General features: G+C 48.3%; 1 protein-coding gene across 3 annotated transcripts; it reads left to right on the top strand.

Annotated features, from left to right (window-relative positions):
• The first annotated feature begins 1,137 nt into the window (after positions 1 to 1,137).
• On the top strand, positions 1,138 to 18,224 carry NRIP3 (nuclear receptor interacting protein 3). 3 transcript variants are annotated; one of them, XM_072039364.1, is made up of 8 exons: positions 1,138 to 1,177; positions 2,852 to 2,895; positions 11,198 to 11,377; positions 12,171 to 12,253; positions 14,124 to 14,263; positions 14,510 to 14,562; positions 14,662 to 14,759; positions 15,806 to 18,224. In XM_072039364.1, the coding sequence occupies exons 1-8, from the start codon at positions 1,147 to 1,149 to the stop codon at positions 15,819 to 15,821; spliced, it is 645 nt and encodes a 214-aa protein (XP_071895465.1). In that variant the 5' UTR covers positions 1,138 to 1,146; the 3' UTR covers positions 15,822 to 18,224. The 3 variants fall into 3 exon arrangements, with proteins under 3 accessions (XP_071895465.1, XP_071895466.1, XP_005024770.4); XM_072039365.1 differs by lacking the exons at positions 1,138 to 1,177; positions 2,852 to 2,895 and adding an exon at positions 2,902 to 3,057; XM_005024713.6 differs by lacking the exons at positions 1,138 to 1,177; positions 2,852 to 2,895 and adding an exon at positions 4,759 to 5,442.
• Positions 18,225 to 26,906: the final 8,682 nt, after the last annotated feature.

Raw genomic sequence — 26,906 nt, 5'->3', positions numbered from 1 at the left:
CTCTGGTTGTTACAGGGTATTGTCAGGCTTTGCCTTGGCCGGGTGCTCTGCGTGAAGAGACTAAATCTGGCTATTGCATGACATCTCTGGTTGACTCTAGGATGCGCCAGGGAATCTTAAACGCATTGCATGAACCCAGCTGTCAGCCGTTTTCACCTGCAGCTGGAGATGCCTTTCCCTTCTGACGCAGTGCTGCAGGCAGACTGCCTGAGGCCTGAAAGCAGAAGGCTGCAGCACCTGAGAAGGTCACCACAAAAGGTGTTGCTTCACTGTCTTCTGTGCTTTTCACCCTCCCAGGATTCCTGATGCTGCTGGGGAAAAGCTGTTAGGCCTCACATGCTCCTGTGCCCACAATGGGTGCACAAAGCTGCTCCTGGGCTCTTGCAGCCTGCTTGTGGCAGGTGCCTCACTGTGCCACCCAGCGTGTCTCCTCCTGGCCCTCAGAGTCAGTGTCTTGTCCTACCAGACCCTTCCTTTCAGGGAGGCTCCCAGCTGAAACTCAGATCTCAGCGGTTGCTGCCAGACCAGAACAGGGCTTGATGTGAAGAAGAGCAGCGCCCTCTTCCTCCCGTGTTTCAGAGCTCAGAAATCTCCTTCAGCAAATCTTCAGCAGTGCCATTCCTGCGTGCCCTGGCTCCGCTGCTCCTTGGTCTCTGTGAGTCAGAGAAGGAGAGAGAATATCGTGTTTGTATGGTGTGAAATGACTTGCACAGGTTTAGCCTTGACAAGATCCCTCCTATATCTTTAATGACCCGAATATAAAATTTACGGCGTGGAAAGCCCCAGCAGCAGAGGAAGCCATCAGCACACAAGCTGCCTTTTGCAGGGCAGGAGGGGAAGTGAAATCCACTGAGATTTGGGAAGTATGAATGATGTAGTTATGGTTGGCACTTTGAAATATATACGTAGCTTGCTTCAAAATAAATATTTGCAGTTCCACTCCAGCATATATGTGAGAGGGTGAGAGCTAGCATGTGTTGGTATTTCTTAAAACTAACCTTTTTGAAAGTTTTGTGCTGGAATAATCTTATTGCACTGAACAGGGAGAAGTGTCACCTGCCCTTCTACAGCCACCATTTCCTGCCCAGCTGCCCAGGTAGAGTTCCTGAAGAAAGCTGTGCAAGGGAGAGTAAGGGAGAGAAAGATATGAGAATGTGCTTTTGCTTGGAAGCTGCAGGTGAGGAAAGTTCTCTTGTGTTTTCAGCTCCACGAAAAACTTTTGAAAGACACATTAGCCATACCTGCATCCAAACTTTTGACAAAAGGCAATTTTTAAGTCTCCAAATTATTCCAGTAATTTGTCTGAAAGTGCTAGAGCTGACCATTATATAGACTGCATTATTGGACAGCATAATTTATTTTTCTTCAGTAATTATTGTGGCTTCCTTTTCTTGAGCCCTCCACAGTCTGTCTTCTGGAAATTCTTTCCTGTAGAGTTTTGTCTTTGTCCTGGGTTATATTATTATTATTATTATTAATTTTTCTGGGATTTATGTCTGCTTTTCTGTTGCTGTTGAATTATACAGCTTTATCTATTTCTTATTCTGAGTTTTCTGGGGCATCTCTGCATCTTTTCAGGATATGTTGGCAAGTACTAAAAATCACTTCTTTTTAAGATAAGGTGAGAGATCAGAAAAAAAGAGGGGGGGGGGGGGAGGACCAGGATTGACTGACCCACTTCCCGCTTTGCTGATTTGCTCTTTGTTTTCCATTGAGACAGGAGATGAAATGAGGGTGTAAACAACCTCAGCAGCTCTTCTTTCCTTAGGCTGGTTAGCCTGCACGCGTGACTGGGTAGTGTGCCAATAAAGCGTGGCTGTAAAGTGGGGTATACAATTCCTGGTGTTTAGCTCAGTGAGTTTACATCAAATGTAAAGCAAATTCTGTCTGCAGGCAGGAGCCGTGCTGCTCCATCTTGCAGGGAGGCTGTTAGATCAGCTCCCCAGTGCGGCATGTCCTCTGCCCTGCCTTGGAGGGGGCTTGTGTTGCTGTTCAGCGCCACCTTCTTGTCCCCAGCGCCCATATTGAGAGGCCAGGAAGAGCAGCATTTCCTCATGCTTCCTCCTTGCAGCAGCTTTGGGTGCTGAAGACAAAAGCGCCCCTGTCCTCGGCTTTGCTGGGCCAACAGATACCTTGGGCATAGGGGAGGGCCTGTGAGGCAGCCTTGCCGGTAGCCTCTGGGGCCATTTGCCTTCAGCCTCCAGTGAGCTGTGGAAAACGGGCTCCCCAATCAGTAGGATCGTACAGTAGGTGTGTTTATTCAGCGCTGGGCAGCACGGGGGTAGTCCCACCAAAGTCATGTGCACCTGAGGCGGCAACTTGCCTTGGTTATATGCAGCAAAGAGTTACATATGCATGGAGTTTCACAATATGCGTATACATATTCATAACCTGTCCCCGCTTCGTATTAAAATTAGTTCCAAGGAGTCATTTCCATAAACTCCTCCCATCTGGGTTTGCGCAGTGTATTCTGGTGGTGGTTGTTGGGGGTCGTAGGGATGAAGATTGATGACTCTTCCTCGTCACCGCTCCTTGACCTCCTGTCTTTGCACAGACTCAATTGCTCCTTGGCTCTTGTCCATCCGCAGGACCAGTTTCTGCCAGTCTCTTCAGATAGGCTCACACTCTCATTAGGAGACTGACCTTGGGAAGGGGCCCACGGCTTCTTGCTGTAGTTAATTTGCACAATGCACCATAGTTAGCAAAGACACTAAGTAGCATCCTAGTTTAATGCCATCAGCGCTCTATCAATACTTGATAAGATTCTCCTGACTCCCTCTCTTAGTCCCCCCTTTTCTAGAAAGTTAGTAAATTCTTTTTACTGTATTCTCCTAACTCCTTCTCTCCCCAGCACGTGCTGTCTGCAGTGCATGCCGTCTGTCCGTGCCGGCAGCGGTGAGTACCACAGCTTGGTGGCAGAGCCATCCTGTCCTGGAAGGCAGGGCCAGCATCCCCAGCATGGAGGGGTTTTGCAGCCTTTTGAAGCCTCTTGCTGACATCAGCCTCGATGCTGTGTTGTGCAGAGATGCGTGCACGCTGCGCTGGAGTCAGGAAAGGGTAAGCAAGGCATTTTAGTCTGTTGGGCTTTTCTTGAGTGAGAGGCAATGGTTGTGTGCGGACCCGTCTCCAGTGAGCAGGATGAGCGTTTTCTGAGTGTGCTCTCCTTCAGAGAGGTTGCACTGGGAGGGAGCCATCAATACCCCTGGCTAATCTGTTGCAAGCGAATAACCAGCTCAGGAGTTAACCACTGTTTTCAAGGTATCCAAACTAAACGACTATTGTACTGTGGATCTTAAGTAGTGTGGGCAGATGATACACTGCTGCTCCAACTTTCCTCTTCCCCATGATTAAAAATCAGGATGGGAATTAGGACCTTTATCTTGCTTATTACCCTTAAGTACAGGGCAGGTTTTTTTTTTCTTATCTTTTGGTATCAGGTGCATTTCTAACACACAGTGAAAGTGAAATTGTGTGATTCAGACAAAATGCTTGTCTGCTAAATGAATACCCAGCCTGTGGTCTTGGAGCTGTAGTGCGTGGGTTGCTTTAAATGCTCCGCCTGCTCTTGCAGCTTTACTCTTCTTGCCATAAACCAGAGCTGATGGGGCATTTGCTGGTAAACCAGGCAGAGTGCCACTCCACCAGGGAGCTTTTATATTACAGTCACCGCCTGGTTTCAGTGGCAGTCCTTTGGTTTTCTTGTGTGCTTCCTTCCTTTTGGGAGAGCTCAAATGTAGCCATGTATCTTTATTTAATCAGGTGAATAAGTGTCAAATAGTTCCCAAGGTGAAAAATAAGGTGCTTTTGTCCTCTCAGGCATGTTTGCTCATAGTGGAACAATGGTCCCGTTGCATAATGAACCAAGTCAGCACGGGAGAAAAAACGATATCCCCCTTCAGTCTGTCAGCCTCATTATCCTGCTGCACACAGGCTGCTCAGTGAATGCTTGAGTTGGCTCACGCGTAATGGCCTTTTTGTGAGGCTGTGGAATAATGGGCTTGCGTTTCAGTGCGTTTTGCGCTCATCTGATTTTTCCTCTCTGCGAGGTCGTGTGAGGAGGGGCTGAGTGCAGCTGGGCCGGCTGTGGCTGCAGAGCTCAGGTGAAATGCCTGCCCGCAGCACGTGGCTGCTCTGGCATCAGCACAGCCCGGGTGGTGCTCACATCTGCCCTGCTCCAGGCATGGCTCTGCACCAGCACAGCTCCCGTGTGCCAGCCTGCGGGGCCGCCTGGTCCGGGCAGCGCTGTCAGTGCCCCCCCTGCATGTTCTGCCAAAGCCGGCCGAACGCCGGTGGTGTCTCCGTGAGCAGCAAGCGTGAGCCTGGGCTGCATCAGCGGGGAGAGGAAAGACACCATCAGGAGCTGTGGTTCCTCCTCAGGGCTCCAAGTGCCCTGGGAATCAGGCTTGACATAAATCCTGGGCTAAGCTCTGCTTTTCTTGTGCATGCTTGCTATCACATCAGAAGTGTCCTTTAGCTTAACAAAAACCAATCCCACGTGGGATGTTTCCGGAGCTGTGCTGTATCTCCTGAGCCAGGGCTGTATTTTCTCATGCGCCTTCTCTTTGCAACAAATAGCTCGAAAGGTTCACATCAATGTCTGCTTGCTGAGCTGCAGCCTCTGGGCCCTTCTGAAGAAAACACAATAAATTAAAATGTTTCTGGTGAAATCTTTCACTGCGCAGGACCACACTGGTATTGGGCAGCTGTCATCAGCTGGGCTGCTTCAAACACCGGCGTCAGGCCAAAAGGCTGTGCTCCAGAGCTGCGCTGGCTCTCAGGCTGCTGGCAGCCCTGTCAAAGCACTGGCACTCTCGTTTCTGCCAGTGATGCTGCTGGGGGCTTTGAGAGCCACTGGTGTGTCTGAAGGCTGATGCCTGCCTGCCTTTTTCCTGGATCGAGCCCATTTAAATCAGACTGGTTCCGCTCATAGGAGTCACCATGCAAGACGTTTCTTTGACCGAGATCGGTTCCTGGCACGGGAGCAGTGCCGGAGGCAGGCGCCTGCGGCTAATCTCACTTTCAGGAGAGGCAGCGAGGAGGAGCAGTGCTCATTATTCCCTTCGAGTGTGCCTGAGCTCACCCGCGTTGTTTGTGCACCGCACTGCAATGAGCCTAACCCCTCCTTTACTACGCGGCGCTGGCTGGAGTACCTGCTGGTCTCCAAACGTCACGAGGCTCCGCTTATAAAGCACAGGCAGCGCATCTTCCCCCTGCTCTGTCCCTCCAAGAGGCGCATCTTTGAGAAGCAAGCTCTGCGCAGGCAGAAAGATGTTTTATTCAGGTATTCTGACAGAGCCGAGTAGAAAAGAAGTGGAGATAAGGGAAGCTGCGTCTCTCCGCCAGCAGAGGAGGATGAAGCAGGCGGTTCAGTTTATTCACAAGGATTCTGCAGATCTTCTTCCTCTGGATGGGCTGAAGAAGCTGGGGACTTCGAAAGACACCGTAAGGTTTATCGTGTTTACTGACAGCACATAATGAGATTTAAGAATCTGATAGGGCAGTGTCTTTTATTTATTTATTTTTTTTCATGCTATTTTACTGTTAAGAGAATGAGTTGGCTGCTGGAGGAATTAAGTAGAAATTGGTATAATAATGAGGCTTTTGTATGTAAAGGAAAGGAAGTGGAAATATGATGTTATGGATCACATGAGGTTGCTGTTTGCTAGGAGGTGCTTTCACATGTCTGGCACTTGGATCTAAGAGCTTTTTTTTTTCATTGATACAGATGTCAGAAAATTGGATACGGCTTTCTATACAAAAATCCTCTCAGAATCAGAGTAAACCAAAATGGCTTCATATAATACATACATATGTACACGTTTGTCTGGGATGCAGATGTGTGCGTAACGTGATCACAAAAGGTTCAGTGAAGTACAGCCAGCAGGACTTCACAATATAAAGCTGTCACGATTACGCTTTGATAAAGGCTTATGCATATGTGGTAATTTTTACGAAGAAACTTAATGCTAGGTTTTAAATACATACATATGTAATGAACCATGTGATCCTGCAGCTGACACATAATATCCTCCATTTCTAAGGCTGGAGAGCTCTTCTGAATAATGTGCACAAATGTTGGAGCTTTCTTTAATGGGAAAAAATACCTAAATGTAATAGAAAAAGTCCTAATGTAAGAACAAAGTCTAGAAAACATGCCTTACTGAGGAAATCTTTTCTTTATTTTTCCCCTCAGTTTTTGCAAAATTCTTGCACCTTGTAAGATTTCATATTTACTTTTTTCAATTGTTGATATAGTTTTGTTGAAAAATATTAATCTTTATTTTTAGTGAGTTAATTGTATTGTCACAGCCTTCCTGCTCAGCTGGCTTAGGGTCAGCTTTGTCTGGGTGAGATGAGTGGCATGAGCTTGCCGTTCTCTGCATTGTGCACAAAAATGATTATTATTTTTTTTTACCATCCCAAACATTTTGCAGTTTTAGGCAGCCACGTCTCTCGGCTGGGGAAAGGCTTGGAAGGAGCTTTGCTAAGTCACCATCGAACTGTGGTTATCTGGTAGGGAGCTACAAAGTGACTTTTTTCGTGCTCTGGCGCTGCTTTGGGCAGGTGGGACCCCCACCTCAGCACAGCCTCGAACAGCACAGGTAGGAGGCCCAGGGCATCAGGGGTCCTTGCTCAGGACACCTGCACGTCCTTCTTTTCACAAAACCACACATCTCCCAACAAAGCAGCGTCTTTTCACGTTTAAAATTGTGTGACAGCTGTGCTGACGTGGGTGGAAGAGCATTTGGTGTGACTGACATTATTAATGCAGGGTTTCCTGCAGGGGTTTTCCATCAGCCTCGGCAGGAGAAAAGAGGAGATAATGGCTCCTCAGGTTTGGGGATGGGTGGTGAGGACAGAACCTTGTCTCCAGGGTGACTGCTTTCAGTGGCAGCTGGCGGTGACTCCTCTTGGTTCAGGGATAAATCCTTTTCCTTTTGGCTGCATCCCGGGCTGGCCCCCCCGGTGGTGCTGTGCGTGTAGAGGGGGGCACATCGCCTGGGCGCCTCCAGCTGCTGTGCTCCCACTCTTGGGAAGCCTGTGCTCTCCTGGTGATGCCCTGCGTGGGCAGCTTTGGTGTTCCCCAGTAAATACTTGTTGTAATTGTCCGTATTAAGCCCCATATGTTTTAGTATCTTACTCTGGATTGAACCAAACTCTTCTAGCTCCTTTCTCCCTGTATGTATTTCATTTTCTTTATATGATACGAGACCAAACCATAGGTTGGCATGCTGGGTTTGACAAACACACAGCTGGTTTATGACACATAACCCAGCTCATTTCTGCTCATAACACGCATGGTTATGAGCAGAAACTGGGCTTGTTTTGATGCTTTGCTATCAGCCACCTCTCCAAAGCTCAGGGGACTGGCACAAGGTGGTCAGGAGCTGGGATTTGGGCCTCCCAGTGCAGTACCCGTGAGCTGTTGCCTGAGGTGGACGGTGTGCTGCCTGCCGCCAGATCCTCCATGTGCTCAGCATTGCTCTCACCAGCTCGTGCTGCATTTTCCACCAAGCAATGAAGGCTGAAGATGCAGGCTTGGCTTCCAAAGCAGAGCGAGTTGCTGGGGATGGGTGGCCCAGCAACTCACAGCCTGGGACGAGGGAAAGGCAAGGAACACCAGAAGAAAATGATGGGAAGGAGAAGTTGCTTTTCTAGTATCTCGTGTAATTTATTCTGCTGCCACACCAGGCTGAGTTTTTCCTCACTGCCCTTTCAACATGTGTAGATTATTTACTGATTTACAGCCCATCTGCTTTTCGTCCAAGAGGCACCAGCTAATTCTGACGCAGGAGATTTCTGCCTTCCCACGGAGCTTAGCAGAAGCTGGCAGCTTCCTCCTCGCTTGGGGGGAAAGCACAGAGGCCGTCAGGCCCCAGGGCCAGGCACACAGATCTACCCGTGTGTGAGGCGCGTGTCTGAGCCCCCCTGATCATCAGCAGTGATCCAGTTGATTTCAAGTGTGGACACCATCATTCAGCTGACCCAGATAGTTGCCTCCTTTTAGGGAGAGCAGGGGCGTGCGGGTGAGCAGAAGGCATCTCTTGTCCCATGACGTGATGCTCAAGAAGAGGCTGCTGATAGAATTTGAACGGGGGATGCAAAGAAGAGAGAGAATGTGGTTATTTCCCGGGAGGAGCTCTCTTGGTATTTTAAAACTTTATTTTTTTTTTCCCCCCAAACTATCTGGGCACAAAAGAGAGGGCAAACCTTGTGAGGTTGGTTAGGGGCAGGGAGGAGCTGGCATCTGCCCTGACCTTCAGCTCTCACCTGAGGGAGACTGTTGTGACAGGTCTTGTTATCCCCTCATCTAGAAGCCAAAATAGTGAGAAACCTGCCAGGGAAATGCGTACTGGGACCTGCGGTGTGTACGTGTGTATCAATCAGAGAGGAACAGAGTGGACTGACTAATTTGTATTTTTGACAGACACCGGTAAATAGGTTCAGCAATACTTGATGTCTCCATTTGTTTCTTCCAGTTTTCTACTCTGACTTTTTTAGAAGATTGCAGGTTTTTGCGAAGTCACAGGGATGGAAATGGAGATATTTTATGGAAAAAAAAAAAAAAGGCTTGTTTGGAACATCCATTCTTCTGAACGATAGCAGGAAATATTTTTTTTACTACTGCAATTTAATACTAGGAAAGACTATTTTTTTCCCCACTTTCATGGTGGTATGTAACATCTTATTCTCTTATAAAACTCTCATCAGTTTTGTGTGATGTGTAGAAAGACAGTACCCAATAACCTGGGTACTGGCTGCTCTGCCAACCTGAGCTGAGGAGAGAACACTGCTGGTTTCCAGATCTGTCGCTGAAGAGGTTTTCCCCATTTCCCTTCCATAAATGGTCTGCTTGCAGTTTTCCAGCAAAAAGTGCGTTTGCACATGTCCCCTAGCACATTATCTGTTTACCAAGTATGTATCCATCACTTGAGTCATCTCTGTGACTAACATCCCTCACTCTGTTGCACACGAGAGTCGCGAAATACAAGCTAAAGCAAACTAATTAATAGTCTGAGACAGAATGGTGCTACAGGGAACCTTTCAACCCCCTTTTGCCAGATTATTTATGTGCTGGAGCACAAGTAAGCAACATTTTCCAGCGCTCCTCTCCTCCCTCCCCCCCTGAAGGCAGGATGCGCTGCTGCTTCCACAAGAACGAGCATCAGCAAGAGATGGTCCCATGTGGTTGGTAAATGTTTGCTGAATGCTAGGTATTTTTTTTGTTATGGTTATGGAGCCTTCAAGGTGGTGATAGTGCTGATTGTGCACCTATTGCTCCCACCTCCTGTAAGAGTGCTTGCTTCTGAATCGATTTCTTCATCCCTCACCATGGGGTCTGTACCACTGATAGTGGAGCGAGTCTGCCTACCTGGCAGCTAGCTAAGTAGTGCTGGCTCCTGCAGTTTAGTCTTGTGGATCCTGTCAGGAGAATGGTAGCTCACCAGTGGTGATGGATCTTTCTTACTTTTTGTGCACGAAGGAGGTGGCATATCGTAGGATCTGATGTTTCCCTGTCACGGGGAGCACAGCCACGGTCTCTCCTTTGCACAGGATGTGCTCTCAAGTGTCAGACACAGCACCTGCAGCTGGAAACGATGATGAAATTTTATTTCAAGTGACAAGTTGTATGCAGAAGAGCAGTGAAAAGTGTGGGAAAAAAGGAGACTACGTGTCCCTGTGGCCACGGATATCTGCACCATATACCTGGTTTTGTCACTCGCATCCAGCTGAACTGCCAGGGCTCTGCCCACAGCAGGATGTGAAGCACCAACGCCGCCTCAGTTATTTTAGGATGATGCCAAGTTGCATTAGCCTGCTGTAAATGCTGTTATTTAACATGTCGTCCAGAATATTTTTAAAGATGAGGCATTGTGTGCGAGGCTGCGTGCTGGCTAGCTTGGAGGACTACAGCACGAAGTTTTCAAAATTATCCCAATCCCATCGAAATCCCTTCAGAACTAGGGGTTTGCTGTTCTCGATGCCTTTGCAGACACACGAGTGTATTTAATACGAATGCAAGAAATTCAAGGATGAGACAGTAAAAAGCTCTTACTGCAGACAAATTAGAATCACAAGAAAAGGTCGGGGGGCAGAGGGAAGCTTAGCCAGGCAGAGAAATGAGCAGATAATCAAGTAGAGTCATTTCACCTCCAGCAGCGTGTGTGCATCCGTCCATGACTAGCATTAAATATAAAAAGGCTTTTGGGAAAGCAGTCAGAGGAGATACTGAGAGGCAACGTGCTTCTCGCAGAGCAAATGGAAGTGACACGGAAAGCAAGAGGCAGCCACACGGTGCACGGGGACTTGTTGGGGTGAACTTACCGCAGGTGGTGTTACTGCTCCCTCTCCTCTCCTTTCTCTCCCATGGTTTGACACTGAGGGCTTGTCCCACTTACCTCAGCTGCTAAATGGAAACATGTTGGGAAGATAGACTCAGGGCTTATTTTTGATCAAATTCTGATCCAGAGACCAGATCTAACACTAGACAGCAAATTAAGCTTGCTCCTTGCAGTTCTGCCTTGTTCACTCGCACATGGAAGAGCCAACACACAAACACCCACATCATCTTCTCAAATTCTGGGTTGATCCATGCAAAGAACATGACCGGTGGAGATCGGACTCAGCTATTTTGCATGTCAGCAACACCAGTGCTGAGCCAACTGTCAGCATGAGTTCATTCAGCACCTCCACAAGCCTTTTCCATACTTATCTAGTACGCATAATTTTCCAGTTGATTTTGTTACCTCTTAACTTCTCCCAGTTTTGCAGAATTCCTGATACTCTTATCAACAGATCACGACAATCAGAGTGGAAACAACACCTTGAAAAGCCTGATTTGTTTTTACTCCTACATGAAGCCAAATCCTGAATTTGGAGAAAGAAAGACGTGCCTCCAAAATCTGCTTAATATTTTTGAAAAGGGTTATTCCCTCACCAACGCCAAGTAGTTCTCTTTAATCAAAGCCATGTTCAGAGCTAGCACAAGAACAAATGGGTGCAGCCTAGGATGAATACATGCAGTCTGGAAATCAGGGGAAATTTTCTGATCACTGTGAGAGAAGACTTGGGGCAGCCCTCCCATGAGATCCGTGCTGACCCAGGGGCACCGGAGGATCATGCAGCAGGCTGGCAGCGTATCACTTTGGAGTTTTCCACTGACTTCACCCTGCTCTCTTTTTGTGTTCCCTTAAAGCAACCGCACAATATCCTGCAGAGGCGCTTAATGGAGACAAATTTATCAAAACTGCGAAGCAGCCGGGGCAGCTGGACTCCGAAGAGTGACATCTCAGCACAGACCAATAAGTTGAATCAGACCAAACTGGGCAGCTCCAGGAAAGTGGAGGATGAGGAGTTCATAGTGGTGAGCTGCCAGGTAATATTCCACAGCCTTCAGTTTTATTTTATTTTTTTTCCTCCAAATTTCATTTTTGACAGCCTCACGCGATGTTCTTGCTTTCCTTGTTTCTCGATTAGGGATGTTAGCTTAAGGCATTATTTTGACAAAACCCTGTTTAGTTCTAGAAGAGAAAAGCAGTCATTTTCAGCAGCGAAATAAAAACCCATTGCTATTTAGCAGCCATCTCCTCCTACGTGAGTAACGACAGCAGCTCTGCATCACCCGAGATTTGCAGCAGCCTTAAAAGCGGTTGCGTGCAGCTCATGGCTTGCCCAGGGCTGCGCTGCTCCTGCCCTCACAGCCCTGGGGCTGCCATGGCACGAACACCCAAGCATCACAGAGAAAACTGGTCTGATGGATGCCTTCTCTCGGATGTCAGGCTGCAGAAAGTAGCAAGGCTGGGGGAGCACACTGAAATGCTCCAAATTTTTCTTGCTCCAAAGCACCGTCTTGCACCATACACCAGGTCTAGCAGCTATAGGGTGCCAAGGAGATGCCAAGGCCAGTGTCTGCAGCTGGAGCCCCTCAGTGCCCAGCACTACGTTATTTCATAGCCCCAGCTTTCTCAAAAAGCAGTTGAACAGCTGGGATGGACAAGGTGATGTGCTAATGCTGGCGGTCCTGTGGGGCTTGTGCATGTGGTAGGGCGTGCCCTGAGACAGCTTGGGGGGGACAAGGAAGGTGTGGGCTGATGTAAGGAAACACCGGTGCTTCTGCATTCCTCCTCCCCCCCCACGTGTTGTCTCCCCTCTCTGCTTGCTCCTCACAGTGCGCTGGGAAGGAGCTGAAGGCCGTGGTGGACACGGGCTCGCAGCACAACCTGATGTCGTCCGCCTGCCTGGACAGGTTGGGGTAAGTGTGCTCCGGTGGGCCGGGCTCTGTCCTGCGGAAACGTGGTGCATGGTAGTGCTTCCTGGGGCAAGCTGTGAAGCAACGCAGCCTGGTTTATGGATTATAACAGTGCATGTGGAGGGGCTTCATCCTGCAAGATATTACACTGGCTGCTCAACACGTCCTAGCTGTACACTGATGGCCTGTGACAGTCCCTCTGCTGCCCATCTTACCCATGCTGGTCCTGTGCATTTTTATGTTTTATTTTTTTTGCAGCACTGCTCAGCTTCAGAAACATGCCCAGGGACTGACCTGGCAGGCACCAGCAGGACTGCCTTTCCACCAGCTTCTTGCAGCTCCCTTGCTGTTTGTGTTTGCTGTGACAAAAGCTAAAGCCAGATTAACCAAGCAGCTTAAAAAACGCGGCTTTGATGCCCGGCTTGTTCTGCCTTCTCTGTGGTAGGCCCTGTGCAACAACAGGCACTGCTCCAGCACGTTTCACTTCAAAGCAGTCCAGTGCACGTGGCGATGATAAAACACGAGTTTTGTTTAAATTCAGCCCTGGAAAGCAGTGGGGAAGCGACTTACTGAGCGTGCTTGTTCCTGCTGGGGCTGAAGGGCCTGGTAGGATGCTGTGCCAATGCTGCTGCCTGCAGGTCAGGCTTGGGGGCGCTGGGGTTGGGTTCCTGCTGCCTCGTCTGGGGTCTGGGCAGAATGCGTGTGCCTGAGGCACAGGCTTTTTAAAAACCTGTGTGTTGTCATTGTACCTTTTGAGGTCCTTCTCTTGCCTTTAAGGCTAGCTCTCAGGTCACTGCAGTGCCATAAATCCTCCTTGGGTGTAGAACTGAACAGCAAGGCTGTGCTTGGAGGCTTATGGAAGGGAAGAGAGACCCAAGCCTGCACGTCTTCCCTCCAGTCACTAGAGCAGCCGCTGGGAAATGCCTGCTCCAGAGCAGTTCTGGGGCAGAATAAGCCAGCTCAGGGTCAAGGAGCCAATAGACTTGATGTGCTCCTGACAGCATTTTCAAGGCCAGTCTCTAAGTAAAGAGTCAGAGGGGATCCAGATTGTTCTCTTTGCTGCCTCTCCTGGTCTTTGTACTTGTGCTGAATGATGTGGGCAATCCTAACCTCAGCACTGGCATCTCTGCCTCTTTGAATGGACAAAAATAAATGCAGCGTTTACCTGAGAGAGACATTACTGTCTGGCTGCTTTTCTATTAGATTCTAGTTCGGCTTAAAGGACGAATTAAAGCTAAATAATTAATCAGCGTTGTCAGAATAGTTCTTGGAGCACAGACAGAAGAAATTACTGTACTTGAGATATTTGTGACACCTTTTTTTCTTTTCTTGGGCTGAATGTGATTTATATGTCACAGCTTCCTCCGAAGACAGCCAGCAGTAGGATCTGCTAATAAGCAAGCATTACACACATTGCCCTAGCTTTAAGGCATGGAGACAAAATGTTGTTATCTCAGCTGATGGAAGTCAACGCAGAGCATCACTTGCTTCCTCCAACACTAAATTAGAAGCAATTTTAGATCAAAGCATTTCCCCAAGCTTTCTAAGGCTTGGGGAAATGTAAAACAAAAGATTCCTCAGGTAAAAAGAACTCGCAAGCCGTGAGTTACATTCAGAGTTCGCTTCAAACAAGGCCTGACTCAACCCCATGGCTGCATCTTGGGATGGTGCTGTGAACTGAAGTGGGTATGAGCTGCAGACTACACACAGGACATTGCAGAAAACCTGCCAGGAAAGCAGTGTCTGTTAGCAGCCTGGTAACACGAACAAGCTAAGAGCACTTCAAGTCTGAGTACCCTTCAAACGCAGTTTGCTCCTCCCCGGATGGGTTGAACTGTGGCTGTTTCATCTCAGAATTGTTTTCAACGTGCAGGTTAAAGGAGCATCTTGAAGCGCTTCCCAGTGAGGAGGAGGCAATTTCCTTACCACGCAACCAGAGGGTCATCGGCCAAATTGCCCATCTGGTCCTGACGGTGGGAGCGGTCCGCGTGGAGTGCGCCGCGCTCGTCGTGGGTGAGTGCTCCGCTGGGGGTACCCTGAGGGAAAGCATGAGCCTTCAGGAAACACATTAAAATTCAAATAGAATTACTTTCAAATAGAATTTCCTCGTTTACCTATTCTCCCCTCTGGAGTAATTCAACCCCTTTATAGACTGGGTTTTGTTTAGCAGAGGAGCCATCGAGGAAGGGTGCAGATACTTTACAGAAAGCCGTGGGAGATCATTTTGAATGTTTAAATCCAAATGTTTCTATTTTTCAGAAGACAATGAGAAATCCTTCTCCTTTGGCCTGCAAACACTGAAATCCCTGAAGGTAAAAGTTTTCTAGTAGGGCTTTTACCCATGCTGGAGAAGCTGGGACTGCTGTGAATTGCAGCTTTCCCTCTTACATGGATACATTTATTCTTTACAGTGTGTCATAAACATGGAGAAGCACCAGCTTGTTCTGGGGAAGACAGACAGGGAAGAAATCCCGTTTGTGGACAGCATCGGCGCTGGAACGGGAGAGCAGTAAGTCTGCTGTGCAGCGGGGCAGCGTGGGGCTGTCCAGGCTGGCGGGCAGGGGGCAGGCAGACCCTTGCTGCAGGTGAGATGGAGCTCACCAACACAAGCAGAAACTGTGTGTGTTGACTCGTTGAGTTTTGAAGCAGAGCCCCTGGATTTTTCAGAAGCCTTTTTCGGCTTCTGCTTTTTCTCTGGTAAATGTTGCACGGTAAGGGGGATGTCTGCAAAAATCATACTTAGGGAAATACCTCAGAAAATGTACTGAGGTCATTAGGAGGACTCCTTGAGCATTGCTTTTTGAGAGCATTCCCAAACAAACATTTTCCTGGAAAATATTTGCAAAACAAGGCAAACAAACCCACATGACTATTTTACAAAGTGCGGGAGAGAGAGATTCTGCCTGTGTTGCCTCTTCTTCCTGCTTTGACCTGGCTGCTGTTGCTTCTTCAGTTTTAAGTCCCCGCAGGAAGACAGTGCTGCCCGCTCTGCTACTTCCTTAATGCATGCAAGAACTCCCTGATGTGTCCTGGGGGCAAATGTTTGCTGACGTTAAACATTAAATACCGCTGACTGTATTTAACTATCTGGGCAGCGAGCGCACTGGGCATGTGTGCACCAGGTTAGGGAGGCAGGGTACCAGTCGGGATTGCTATTACAGTTGGTATTTCCTGAGCAAAGGGGGTCCTGGGCGACCCAGGCACCAGGCACACGGTGGGTGGGTGCAAATATGGGCACTGCTGGCTGGCTGGGCACCTCTCAGGTACCCCGCAGCACGCTCCATGGGGACAGGAGCGCACGGGCAGCCCATGACACCCGCCGGCCGTGTTTGCAGCATGGCAGGGACGCGATGCCCTGCACGGCACCGCAGGAAGGGGTGCTGCAGGGTGAAACACGGGCTGTTTTCCCTCTCTCCTTTGAAATACAAATGAGTGTGGCTTCTTGTAGCTCTGCCGCAACTGCAGCTATGAATTATTTCTTGCTACTGCATTCAAGGCTGTTTTTTTTTTTCCATGTAACAGTTCTGATTAAATACATTTTCCTTCCTGTTTCAGCACTTTGGAGGCGTAAAGAGGAATTGAAATGCGGTCCCTCCACAAGAGCTTGACATCAAAGAGATTCCGTGCAGCTGTTCCAGACGAAACAGCAACGCACTGCTTTGAAAACATTTATACTAGGCTACAGCTTAAGTATAGCTACATGAAATCTGTTCGGTAGCCAGTAACTTAGAGATATTGTCATGTTTATCTATGGGGTTTGAGAAACAAATGTGTGCTTATTTTCTGGACTTTTCTATATAGTGTTCTCTTTATTACGAACAGTTGGGAAACCTTACGAATTTCTTCTGATGAGAAAAAACAATTTTTATAGTGGCCTCATAAGAGTAATTGTATTTAGCTGCGATTAGAGGCTATCAGAATGAAATTTTTATTAATGATTTTTCCAGAGGCTAAGCGTTTATATTCACTTAATTGATATTGCCACATTCAAATGGCCATTACCAGGAAGTTACTCATAGTAAAATAACAACGCTAATATTGGCCATGAATTATAGTTCATCCTGTTAGCCATAGTATTGTTGCTGTGTAATTGAGGACGCAATGGCTGGCTTGATGAGAAGGAGCAATTAGAGAATTATTCATGGGTTGGGCTCCCCCTCGGGCGGCGTGGCGCGGGCTCCCGGGCTGACCCCTGCAGCCGTGCCAGGGCTCGCCCTCTCCAGGGAAGTCCCCAGAGGGCTCTTGGTTGTCTCCCTAGAGGGACCAGGCAGGGAAATTACTCACTGTATCGTGCCAAAAAGAAACAAATGAGCGCACAATGGTATTGTCGGGTATGAGAGCAGGCACAGAGCCTCATTGCGAATCACGTGCCCTCAGAGCACCCTTGCTTTTCCCCTGCTGCTGCGACTGGTCCCTCGGCTCGGCTGCATCTCCAGCTCGTGACCCACAGCACCAGCAGCACCGGGGCTCCGTACCCGTGTGGGGGTTGGACTCTGGTTGTACTTTAGTGATGCTGTCAGGAATGCCACAATTTTGTATCTATTTCCATATCACCAGGGATTTAAAGTACAACGCTAACCTTGTCCACCCTCAGGGCAAGTGGGAATGTTCACTGGGACCAGCACCTCATTTGGCATTGCTATCCTGGAGCAGCGAGGTTGCTGCTTCACATGCTGCTTGCTTGCAGGCCAGAGCAAACGTACGGTACTGCGTGGAGGAACCTGACCTTGTACGAAAGCAGCTTTCTAGATTTTTAAAAGCTAATTGGAATTAATTAGTCATCTGCTGAAGGGGCATCTTTGAAATTCAGAGTAATACCCTTGTGACATTCTGTACCCACTGATTTAGAATCACAGAACTGTGGGGGTTGGAAGGGACCTCCCGAGATCATCGGGTCCAACCCCCTGCCAAAGCAGGTTCCTTAGAGCAGGCTGCCCAGGGAGGTGTCCAGATGGGCCTTGAATATCTCCAGAGAAGCAGACTCCACAACCTCCCTGGGCAGCCTGTCCCAGTGCTCCGTCACCCTCACCGTGAAGAAGTTCTTTCGCGTGTTGGTGCCGAACTGCCTGGGCTCCATTGTGTGGCCATTGCCCCTTGTCCTGTCCCCACAGAAAAGAGGTTGGCCAAATCCCTGTCTCCCACACTTCAGATATGTGTAAACATTGATGAGATCCCCTCTCAGTCTTCTCCAGGCTGAACAGCCCCAGGTCTCTCAGCCTTTCTTCATAGGGAAGATGCTCCCGGCCCCGTATCACCTTTGTTGCCCTCCGCTGGACTCTTTCCAGGAGATCCCTGTCTTTTTTGTACCGGGGAGCCCAGAACTGGACCCAGTACTCCAGGTGAGGCCTGACCAGGGCAGAGTAGAGGGGCAGGATCACCTCCCTTGACCTGCTGGCCACGCTCCTTTTAATGCACACCAGGATCCCACTGGCCCTCTTGGCCACGAGGGCACACTGCTAGCTCATGATGCCAGCTGGCAACCCCGCATCAGCCAGGTTTGCGATAGCCAGCGGTGGGAGAGCAGCTCCTGCAGCGTGTGCCTGAGCAGGGACAGGGCCCAGAGCCTGGCCTGTGTGGCAGTTCCAGCCCATGCTCAGTACCGCAGCTAGTGCCTGCAATGGTATCAAAGCTGGAGCTTTATTTCCTGCAGCGGGCTTGAACCTCTTTGTGATAATGAATATGACTATCAAATCTGGAGTATTTGAGTTTTGAGCTCTTTTCTATTTTGGTGTTAAGTTTCAGTGCTTTCTCTACATATAGTATTTTATATAACACAGCTGTATGTATATACATACAGGGTTGAGCTGCCTACAGCAGTCCCACTGACGTGTTGTAGAGAGATTTCACTAAATATGAAATATATTTGATTATTTTATAAGCTATGAGTTTGGTATTTTGGTACTTCTTTCTGTGCTCATTGCTGTGCTAAATGTCAAATTAAATCTAAATAAAGTTTAATTGTTATTGCTGTTTATTTCCTTGTATCCTGGATATGCCAATTATTTGTTTTCAGTGCACTTATCTACTGAGAATAGGAGTCCATTTAAATCTTTACCCTGATGGGGCTCTACGGTGCCTTTGTGATTGTCAGGAATTGATTTCACGCTGTACAGAGACTGGCAGCTGAGACGCACGAAGCAAGCAGGCTAAATGGCACACAGCACGCTCGTGGTAAAACGCGAGCAGTTGGAATCGCAGCCTTTATTGCTGTGCTTCTCCCTCCCAAGGGATGCCTGAAAGCCAGCTTGTGCTGTTTGAGATTTGCCCTTTGAAAGGATGAGTTTGCTTCTGCCATGTTTATCTAGCTCATCGGGGCAGTACGAGCCAGGTTAGTGGAAGATGGACGAGCCTAAACTTCATGAGACTGGGAAATGGAAGTGATCAAAGACACCAGGTGAGTCACGGTGCCTTTCTCAGAGCGCCAGCTTCCCTGGGTGCTCGCTCCTGCTCACCTCCAGTCCCCGTGGGGCAACCTCTCCCCTGCCGCCTCGTGGTGAGGGGCCAGGAGCAGAGAAGAGGGCAGTGCCTGGGATGAGATGGACTCAGAAGTAACGTTATTCACAGGCATTTCACATCCTGCTGAGCTCCACCAACAGATTTTTTCGTAGCCTCTGCCAGCAGAACAGCTGACGGGCCAAAAGCTGCAGGGGTGTTTCTCCACAACTATCCGCAGGGTAATCTGTTACCCAACAGTTCTCTGGGGAGGCCCTTTTTATAGGCTTTCCTATTATTGTGTTGCTGATGACAATGCGATGCTCAATGCGTTGTGAAAACAAAGCTGATTTGAGTGCCTCAGAAGCAAACAACCAGGTGACATTTCAACACAAACGTGTCTTACTTTGCTTGGTTTGCTTTATGGGGCGAGCACCAGCTCAGGTCTGTGTTCTTTATCACCTGCTGGCTTAAAAGATGGAGGGATGGCACTGGGTTTCTATCAGGTGAAGGGCCCTGAAGCACCAGGGCTCACAGGGGATACACTGGTTTCTAATTCCAGTATGAAAGACTCCAGCTAACTTTAGCTTCACATACTTTGCGTGTCCCTGTTTGGCTTTTCAACAGCTGTTGCACCTTTCCCTCAGAAGCTGGCTCCTGGTTCCTGCCAGGCCGTGTTGCTTCCTGACTTCACAGCCAGCCCCCGGGCTGTGCGGCCCTGGTGCTACTGCAGCCATGTGCTGATCCCTTCCTCCTCTGTTCATTTGCTGATGAAAAATGAGCCTCTTAGAGACAACGCTGTAGGTATTGGTGACATTTCACTAGAGATGGTGTTGCTGAGAAGGCAACTGATTTAATGATTTTGTTACTAGAGTGGTGCTGCCACTTCCCCGGGATGAGACTTCATCGTTCTCAAAGTGGGAGTGAAAGCAGTCAATAACCTAAAAATACCATGAGTTCAGAAATAACAGGATGTCGCACCAGCAGGGGAACCAGTCCTGGAACGCTCCCGAGTTTTCCTTTTTTTCTTCTTCTTTTTCTCTCTTTTTTTGATGTGGCAGGATGGGTACCTGGGGTCCGTCAGAGCAACCCACCAGGACACGCAGCTGACCTCTCCAGAAAACTACCTTGGCTCACACAAGAGAAAGAGGTGTGAAGATGCACGCTCATTAAATGTGACCCCCCAAGCACCCCAGAAAGCGGTGTTGTGCCTGCAGGAGTCCTTTTCAGACCTGCACATCACCTCTGCTGCTCATGCATTGCCCAGGCATCCGCAACCCCTCCGTGCCCTACCAACACAGCGGGCACGAGGGGCTGCCAGCTGGAGAGCATCTCGCTGGCAATGCAGACAACGTGGGAATGCACTGCTGGAGTGAAACAGCAGTACTGAGAATGATGTTCTCAATGGGAAAAAATAATTGTGTTACTCTGAACTCCAGTCCTCTGTTCCTCCACCAGCAGCTCAGATGGAGTCAGGGCAGTTGCCAGGCACTCAGTAGCCGGAGAACACGCTGGCTCGTGGGGAACACCGGGGAGTTTGTTGGTATGGAGAGGACAGGAGAATGCCTCAAAGGGGGCAAAACAGGACTTAAAGCTGGCACAACAGGGAAAACAGGACTTGATGGCACAGGCGGCTGTGACTCTGGTAAAGTAGGGCTGCTGTGCACTGTGCCCCTGTTTGGCATTCTGGGTCAGTGTGTTTAAAGAATAAATCTGTGGATTTTAAACTCCTGACTCACAGAGAGCTTCTCCACTGAAAGCATCACGATGCCTCTTGGTTTAGGCTTCAGTTGACATATTTAGGATTGACTTTTCAGGCTTACGAAAACGAGATTTTGTTCCTCCAGAAGGAGATGGCCGTGGAGTTTTAAGAACACATTACGTATGAGGGCTAATTAGCTTGATATTTACAGTTTAGCATTTCCTGAGATAAATTTGTTCCAAGTGAGACCACGTTTTGATGCAAGGAAGCTTCTGCATAGCAGCCCTGTCCGCCTAGTGCTTTGTGTGCTGTGCTGTTAAGGTCATGAGCCCTGTACAGAGCCTTCCCATTAAGTGATGAGCGAAGCAAGGATCCTGCATAGGGGTTAGCTGTGAGGGCTGAGACCCCTCTCAGGGGTGGAGAGCATCTCACACCTGTGCAAGTGCCCCGCTGTCCTGGCAACTCAAGCCAAAGGTGTTATTGGGGTGCCAGTGCGGGGCCAGAGAAGGTGGGACCGCGACCCGGCATGTGAAGGGCAGCAGCATAAGCGGGTTAACTGGCGTGGTTAGGGCTGCTCCTGCTCGGTGAGAGAAACCGAGCTTACAGCTCTGCCACAGCCTCTGCATGGCCACCTTGCAGCTTTTCCTTCCCGTGCTATTGGAAAGCCAAGCATTGTCTAAGCAGTTATCACAGAAAAGGGAGAAGGGGTTCACTGGTACCTATTCTGAGAACAACTGAATACAGGTGAATAAAACCCACTTGGGGAAAGCACTAGTGTAATGCATGCCCACAGCCTGAACAGAGGGGGGATTAACAGGATGCTTTCATTCAAAAATTGTATTAGAGTCTGCTGATTTCTTTGAGCTGACATCAGCTGCCCTCCCTGTGCTTCCGCTCACTGCCAACTGGAATTGAATTAAGGTGCTCCAGATGCATCCTATTGCTGTAGGAGAGAACATCTTACTGTTTTCCTGAGAGTCGCAGGTAACTCATGCAAGACAGGCCAGGCACAGGAAATTGAAAGTCAGATCCGCAGTGATACGAGCTGCCACATCACTCTGAAGTCAGGGGCTATCCCCACAGGCCTGGCGCAGGCGTTTGGTGCGTGGCTTCGAGGAGCAAGGCCTAGGGCTCTGTCTGCCCACGATGTGCTGAGCAGGAGATGGGCCCATGGAAAGGCTGCAGCAATGCACAACGAGATCTTCACGTGCTGTCCACAGTCTTGAACTTCTTTCACTCTTTCAGGTTTTCTCCATTTTTAACAACACGTCTGCAGCTGACAGGGTCTCTGTTTCCCCACTACTTGCACATCACCGAGCTACAGACAGAAGTGGTGATTGGGTAAGCAAACAAACCAACCCCAAAGACACCTACACGCACACACACACACAAATAAAACATTAATTGCTGTAAAGCCTAAAAGCTCCCGTCAGGGCTCCTGTACATTAAACGTGATACAAACACAACTGACTCAGGCTCCAGCTTTTGAGACTGATGAGATAAAATTAGGGCAACTGGGTTAGTGAAGAATCACAGAATCTCTAGGTTGGAAGAGACCTCAAGATCATCGAGTCCAACCTCTAACCTAACACTAACAGTCCCCACTAAACCATATCCCTAAGCTCTACATCTAAACGTCTTTTGAAGACTTCCAGGGATGGTGACTCCACCACCTCCCTGGGAAGAAGGCAAACATGAGGGCAAAAATAAGGAGACAAAGAGGCTTGAGAAGAAATAACTGCGTGCAAAAACAATCTACCTGAGAGTGGTGTCAACAATCAGCTGTGCCCTCTGCTGTGTGCAGAGTGGTGCCTTCCAGAAAGTGCATCCCAGCTGTACCGGGGTGTGGATATAAGAAACCTCCCAAGGAGTTTTGCTCAGAATGAACGACCTCTCTGTACTTTCCACTTTACAAGGAGAAAAAAGAGCCTGTGTATTTAGCAGGATCTCCTGTGTGTGTTCATTGCCTTCCCCAGAGACCATGGGTGCTGTTCAGCACTGCCAAGCTGTGGCCTGTCCCAAATCACTCTCAAAAAAAGCCCCACCACTCCCTCCAGAAAAGGCTCCAGATTTTGGTCCTTTTCTTGATGCCACAAAGCTCCTTTCTGCCCTTGATTTAGTGGAAGTGGGTGCTCTCGTCAGGCAGAGGAAGACAAGAAGCACATGATGTACCGTGCTCTCTGGAGACTGCTAATGATGTTTGGTTAATTTTCATTATCAGCATGAACAATCTTTGGGCTTTCTCTGCATCTGTCTTATTTCAAGTCGTCTTTTCTTTCTTAGTTAAGTGGCAGCTCCTGTGGACAGTGATCTAATTGCTCCTCAGTACCTGCTTGAAGCAGCTGAACTGAAAGATGGAGCTCGCATAATTTGTTGTACATATGATTTGGTCTTTGAGGCTTGGATCAAATAAAATGGAATAGCAGATTAACCAGTAATTGAATGAAGTGAAAGGTACTGTGCAGGCTAACGCAGAGCTCACAGAGAGCTTTAGAGGCTGAGCAAAACTGTGTGGTGAATCAAAGCGTGTGTGTTGTAGTCAGCAAGTGGCAGGAGGCATCATTCCAAGCCTTTGAGCTTGGGTGCCCAGGACACACAAGCTGCTTTCTCTCTACTCAGTCACAGCAGGCAGGGCACGATGCTGGGGGTGGAGTGAAATGCCCAGGACAGGTTACGTGCTGGCACCTAGGGGCCTTCCAGCACCTCGTGCTGAGCTGCAAGTGGCAAAGCCAGCTCCACGGCTGGGGTTGAGCAAGGCTTTTGAGTCACCTGAGGAGGTCACAGAGAGGTGCAAGGTGCAGGACGCTCAGAGGACTGTGTTGGGAGGCAGCGTGTGGAGGGTCTGGCCTGCTGACGCAGCGGCTGTTACAGGCACTGTCTGCTCCAGGACATCGGGCCTGGAAAATCTGTTCCCTTTCCTGGCCTTCCTGGGATTACAGCATGCATTTGTAGAAAGAAATAACGAGTAACAGAGTACAGACAGAGCCACAGGGCCCTCTGACTATACCTGGAAAGTAAAATGACCTTAAAATCTGTACCAGAGAATTGTTTTAAAATATTGAAATTATTAAACTTAACATAACTATAATCTTCCAGCACGCTATAGTACTGCACGGGACTGGCAGCCAGGAAATTGCTCCCTTTTCTCTGCTGCCTCCCAGATTCAGTGCCCTGAACTCCTCTGTATGTTCCCCACCGTGCTTCCTCTGTACAGCCACAAGAGAACCACCGGCTTGACCAGCCTGTTGGCCCTTAGGGCTCCTCTTGCACGTACAAAGGCCCTCACCCCAGCACTGCCAGGACGCACGCAGGTTTTGGAGTGACGCTCGCCCCTAACAAAACCAGACCTTCCTCTCCACCACAATTTGTGCCAGCAAGTCCCTGCCACCTACTACACAAAATCAGGAGCTCCTTGAAGTGCTGTTATAGCGTAATTCACTTCAGCATACATGGAGAAACAGGCACACTGTACCCAGGACTAACGAAAACAAATTCAGTCCCTTGAGCAAAACCAGAAGTCATTCCTAATTACCGTACAAAGCAGCACACAGCATAAACCAGCAGACCAAGCCCAGCCATTCTCCCAGTGTTGGGTGATGGCGAGCTTAAGATTTTGTATTCTGACAATCCAAACACCACTCTTTCGGATGGACTTTTTTTCTCCATGTAGAAGAGTTTTTGTTAATCAGAAGAAGCGGGGTTGTCAGGGGCTGGCAGTCGCTCTCTGGGCACGGCTGCCAGACGCAATGAAGCGGTCGGGGAAGGCTGGCAGGGAGCTGCTCTGCAGCGTTGTCATGGGAACGGTGCAAGTAGGGCACCCGCGTCTTCTGCACGAGCTCTGGCAACGTGGTAGCACAGAAGTGATGCTGCTCTGCAGGGCTAGCAGGGCCAGCTAGTCGGTTTTCCCTAGCAGACATTTACCCTGAATGAAATCCAAAGGCCAGGATCTCTATTCGTGTGAAAATGGTGGTGCTCCCGTTGAGCTGACCGAAGGCAGACTTCAAGGCGACTGGGCGAGTGCTCAGACGTGGCCCTCAGAGGGAAAAGACTGACGTTGAACATACACAGTGGAACCACAACCTCACCTAAGAACCCATCGAAACAAGGTGGTGGTAACGAGCAGTTACTGAGGCCCTTGTTTACTTGGATGACTTCACTTGATTTTCCCTGTCTGTGCGCATTTTAACAGCCCGTTAATTTGGCACTCATAATGGTAGTAAACATACACTCCCCTGTACAGGTCTACATATATGGAATTATTAGAAATTTCTTTATGCCTATACGAAATACCTTGTGTGACACTGCAGTTGCTAGGGATGAGCAATGGTTAAGAATGGTTAATCTCAATGTATTACTCTGTATGGACAAGAAACTGGTTCATTTTTGGGGCATGGTCGCCTCCCTGCACACAGAGCTCTGGTGAAAGCTCTTCTGCATGCCTCTCCTGAGGAGAAGAGAGGAATGATACCAAGTGTATGGAGTGGTGCTGAGCTTGGCTCTCTCATGGACGACCCACGCAGGTTGCCCGAAGTCCCGACATGTGGGGTGCGGTGCAGGCTGTTCAGAAAGTTTGCATTACATAAACAAATGCAGGAGCTCTTCTTTGTGCTTCAAGGGCTGATGTCTGAGTCATGGACAAAGACTGCAGTTAACCAGCTGAAGCCTCCTTCTCACCTACAAGCTGATATTCCTCGTCTTTGCAGCACTTCTGTGCTGAAGGAAGGGCCACGCACCAGTAATGACATCGGTAAGAGCACGAGCTATGTCACTGACTGAAATTACATGCAGAACGCTGCACGTTCCCCATGTGTGTGATATGGGGAACCAGCTGCTGATAACAAAATGCTCTTGTGCATGAGCACAGACTAACCTTGTATTAACAGAGAAGGACCTTGAACTCTTACAGCCCGCAGAAAAGTCAAGTGGATTCACTGAAGCGGAAAGATAAAATAGATGCGGAGCTCTTTCAGCACTTCCCTCCATTTGCTTCATATCACAAATATCAGCTCAAATATAGAAATGCAGAAGTAAACACAGTTTGCCCAGTCTGTCCTTTCCATATGCATATATATATTTATGTTGTGAAAGGTTTTACGTAACTTCTACCGGCAGACTGCAAAATAATGCCTGCATTATGAGGGGAAGCCACCAGCCATTACACTGCATTACTGCAACATAATGGCTCTCGGAGATGAACTATATTTGGAAAGCTCGCTTTTATTGTAAGCCTTCTGCCCCATCTACCCACTGGCATTGATTTCGCTCTGTATTCTGCAGAGACCACAGACCATTAGACCAGAATATCAGCTAACCTGAGCAAAGTCACCGAGGCTTTGGCCCCAGTCAGAAACCCGTGAGACAAACTTGTGCTGGGTGTTTTAAAGAGACTCAGCACCAGAGACAGAACATATTCAAATGGACACTGATGACCAACCTGCTGACAGGTGAATTTCTCAGTAGCCTAGAGCAACTGACATTGTAATTAATTGCTCCCCATACTTCTTTGCTGAATAAAGGCTCCTGTAACAAGTACTGACATTATTTTTTTTTTTAACTGAATATAGGGAATAGAAGAAATCTGTATTTATTTTATTTTTCTTTCTGTGCGAACGTCACATTGCTCTCATGTTGGCAATGACTGCAACAGTGCTGATTCAATTACTTATTTACATAATCCCTTCAGATTCATTTTGTGTATAATTGATGATGCTGAAAAGATTTCCTAGCTGAGGAAAGCAAGCAGGCCAGTTCTTAAAATGAACAGGCTGAACTGACATAAGAAGATGGTAATTCGCATTAGTACGAACTAATCACACTGTAAATGATAAAAATTAACATAAATACTGACTACTCTACCTGCCCTGAGGAACATTCAGTGACACTAAATGTCCGTTTGCTTGCAGTGTGAAACAAACACCGCACCCATTGCTTGGCACAGCTGAGACCAATTTTATTATCGCTTAATGCATAAATTTATTTTATAGGTAAAAGTTTTAAAAATATTCTTATTTGAATGTTAATGAGTGCAGCACAGTAAGGAGTAAAAACACGGCTTAGAGTATTGCTTGCTGTGGGGATGATGCAGGTCTGGAAATGATCCTGCAATGGGAAAGGAAGAGCAGACAAACACTCTGCACGTACACTGCCTGGAAACACAAAGCTCTGCATTAAGTATTTCTGTAAGATGACTGAGCAGAAAAGATATGACCCTGGAGCAAACCTCTGAAGCAGAGCCTTGGAATTATCAAAGAGAGTGCCAGGAGCTGTTGGGGTGAGGGCTAGCTGTGGAGTCTTGATGATGAAGACAAATATGACAGAAGCTACAAATTAGAAAAAGCCTACTTCTAATTCAGCATAGTGTATGAATAGGTAAGTGTAATGTTTAGCTTAAAGAGGCCAGCTCGTTGTTGCAACTCTCAAAACAGATCTTATTATTTTTATGTTAAAAAATTAAAAAAAAAAAAAAGATGTGAGAGCTCATATCCATTAAGTTGAAGAGGGTTTACCTGGAAAGGGCTCAGT

The sequence above is a fragment of the Anas platyrhynchos genome, chromosome 5 (genome assembly GCF_047663525.1).
Source record: "Anas platyrhynchos isolate ZD024472 breed Pekin duck chromosome 5, IASCAAS_PekinDuck_T2T, whole genome shotgun sequence".
NCBI classification, from domain to species: domain Eukaryota; kingdom Metazoa; phylum Chordata; class Aves; order Anseriformes; family Anatidae; genus Anas; species Anas platyrhynchos.
This window is presented reverse-complemented; position numbering and strand designations above follow the sequence as displayed.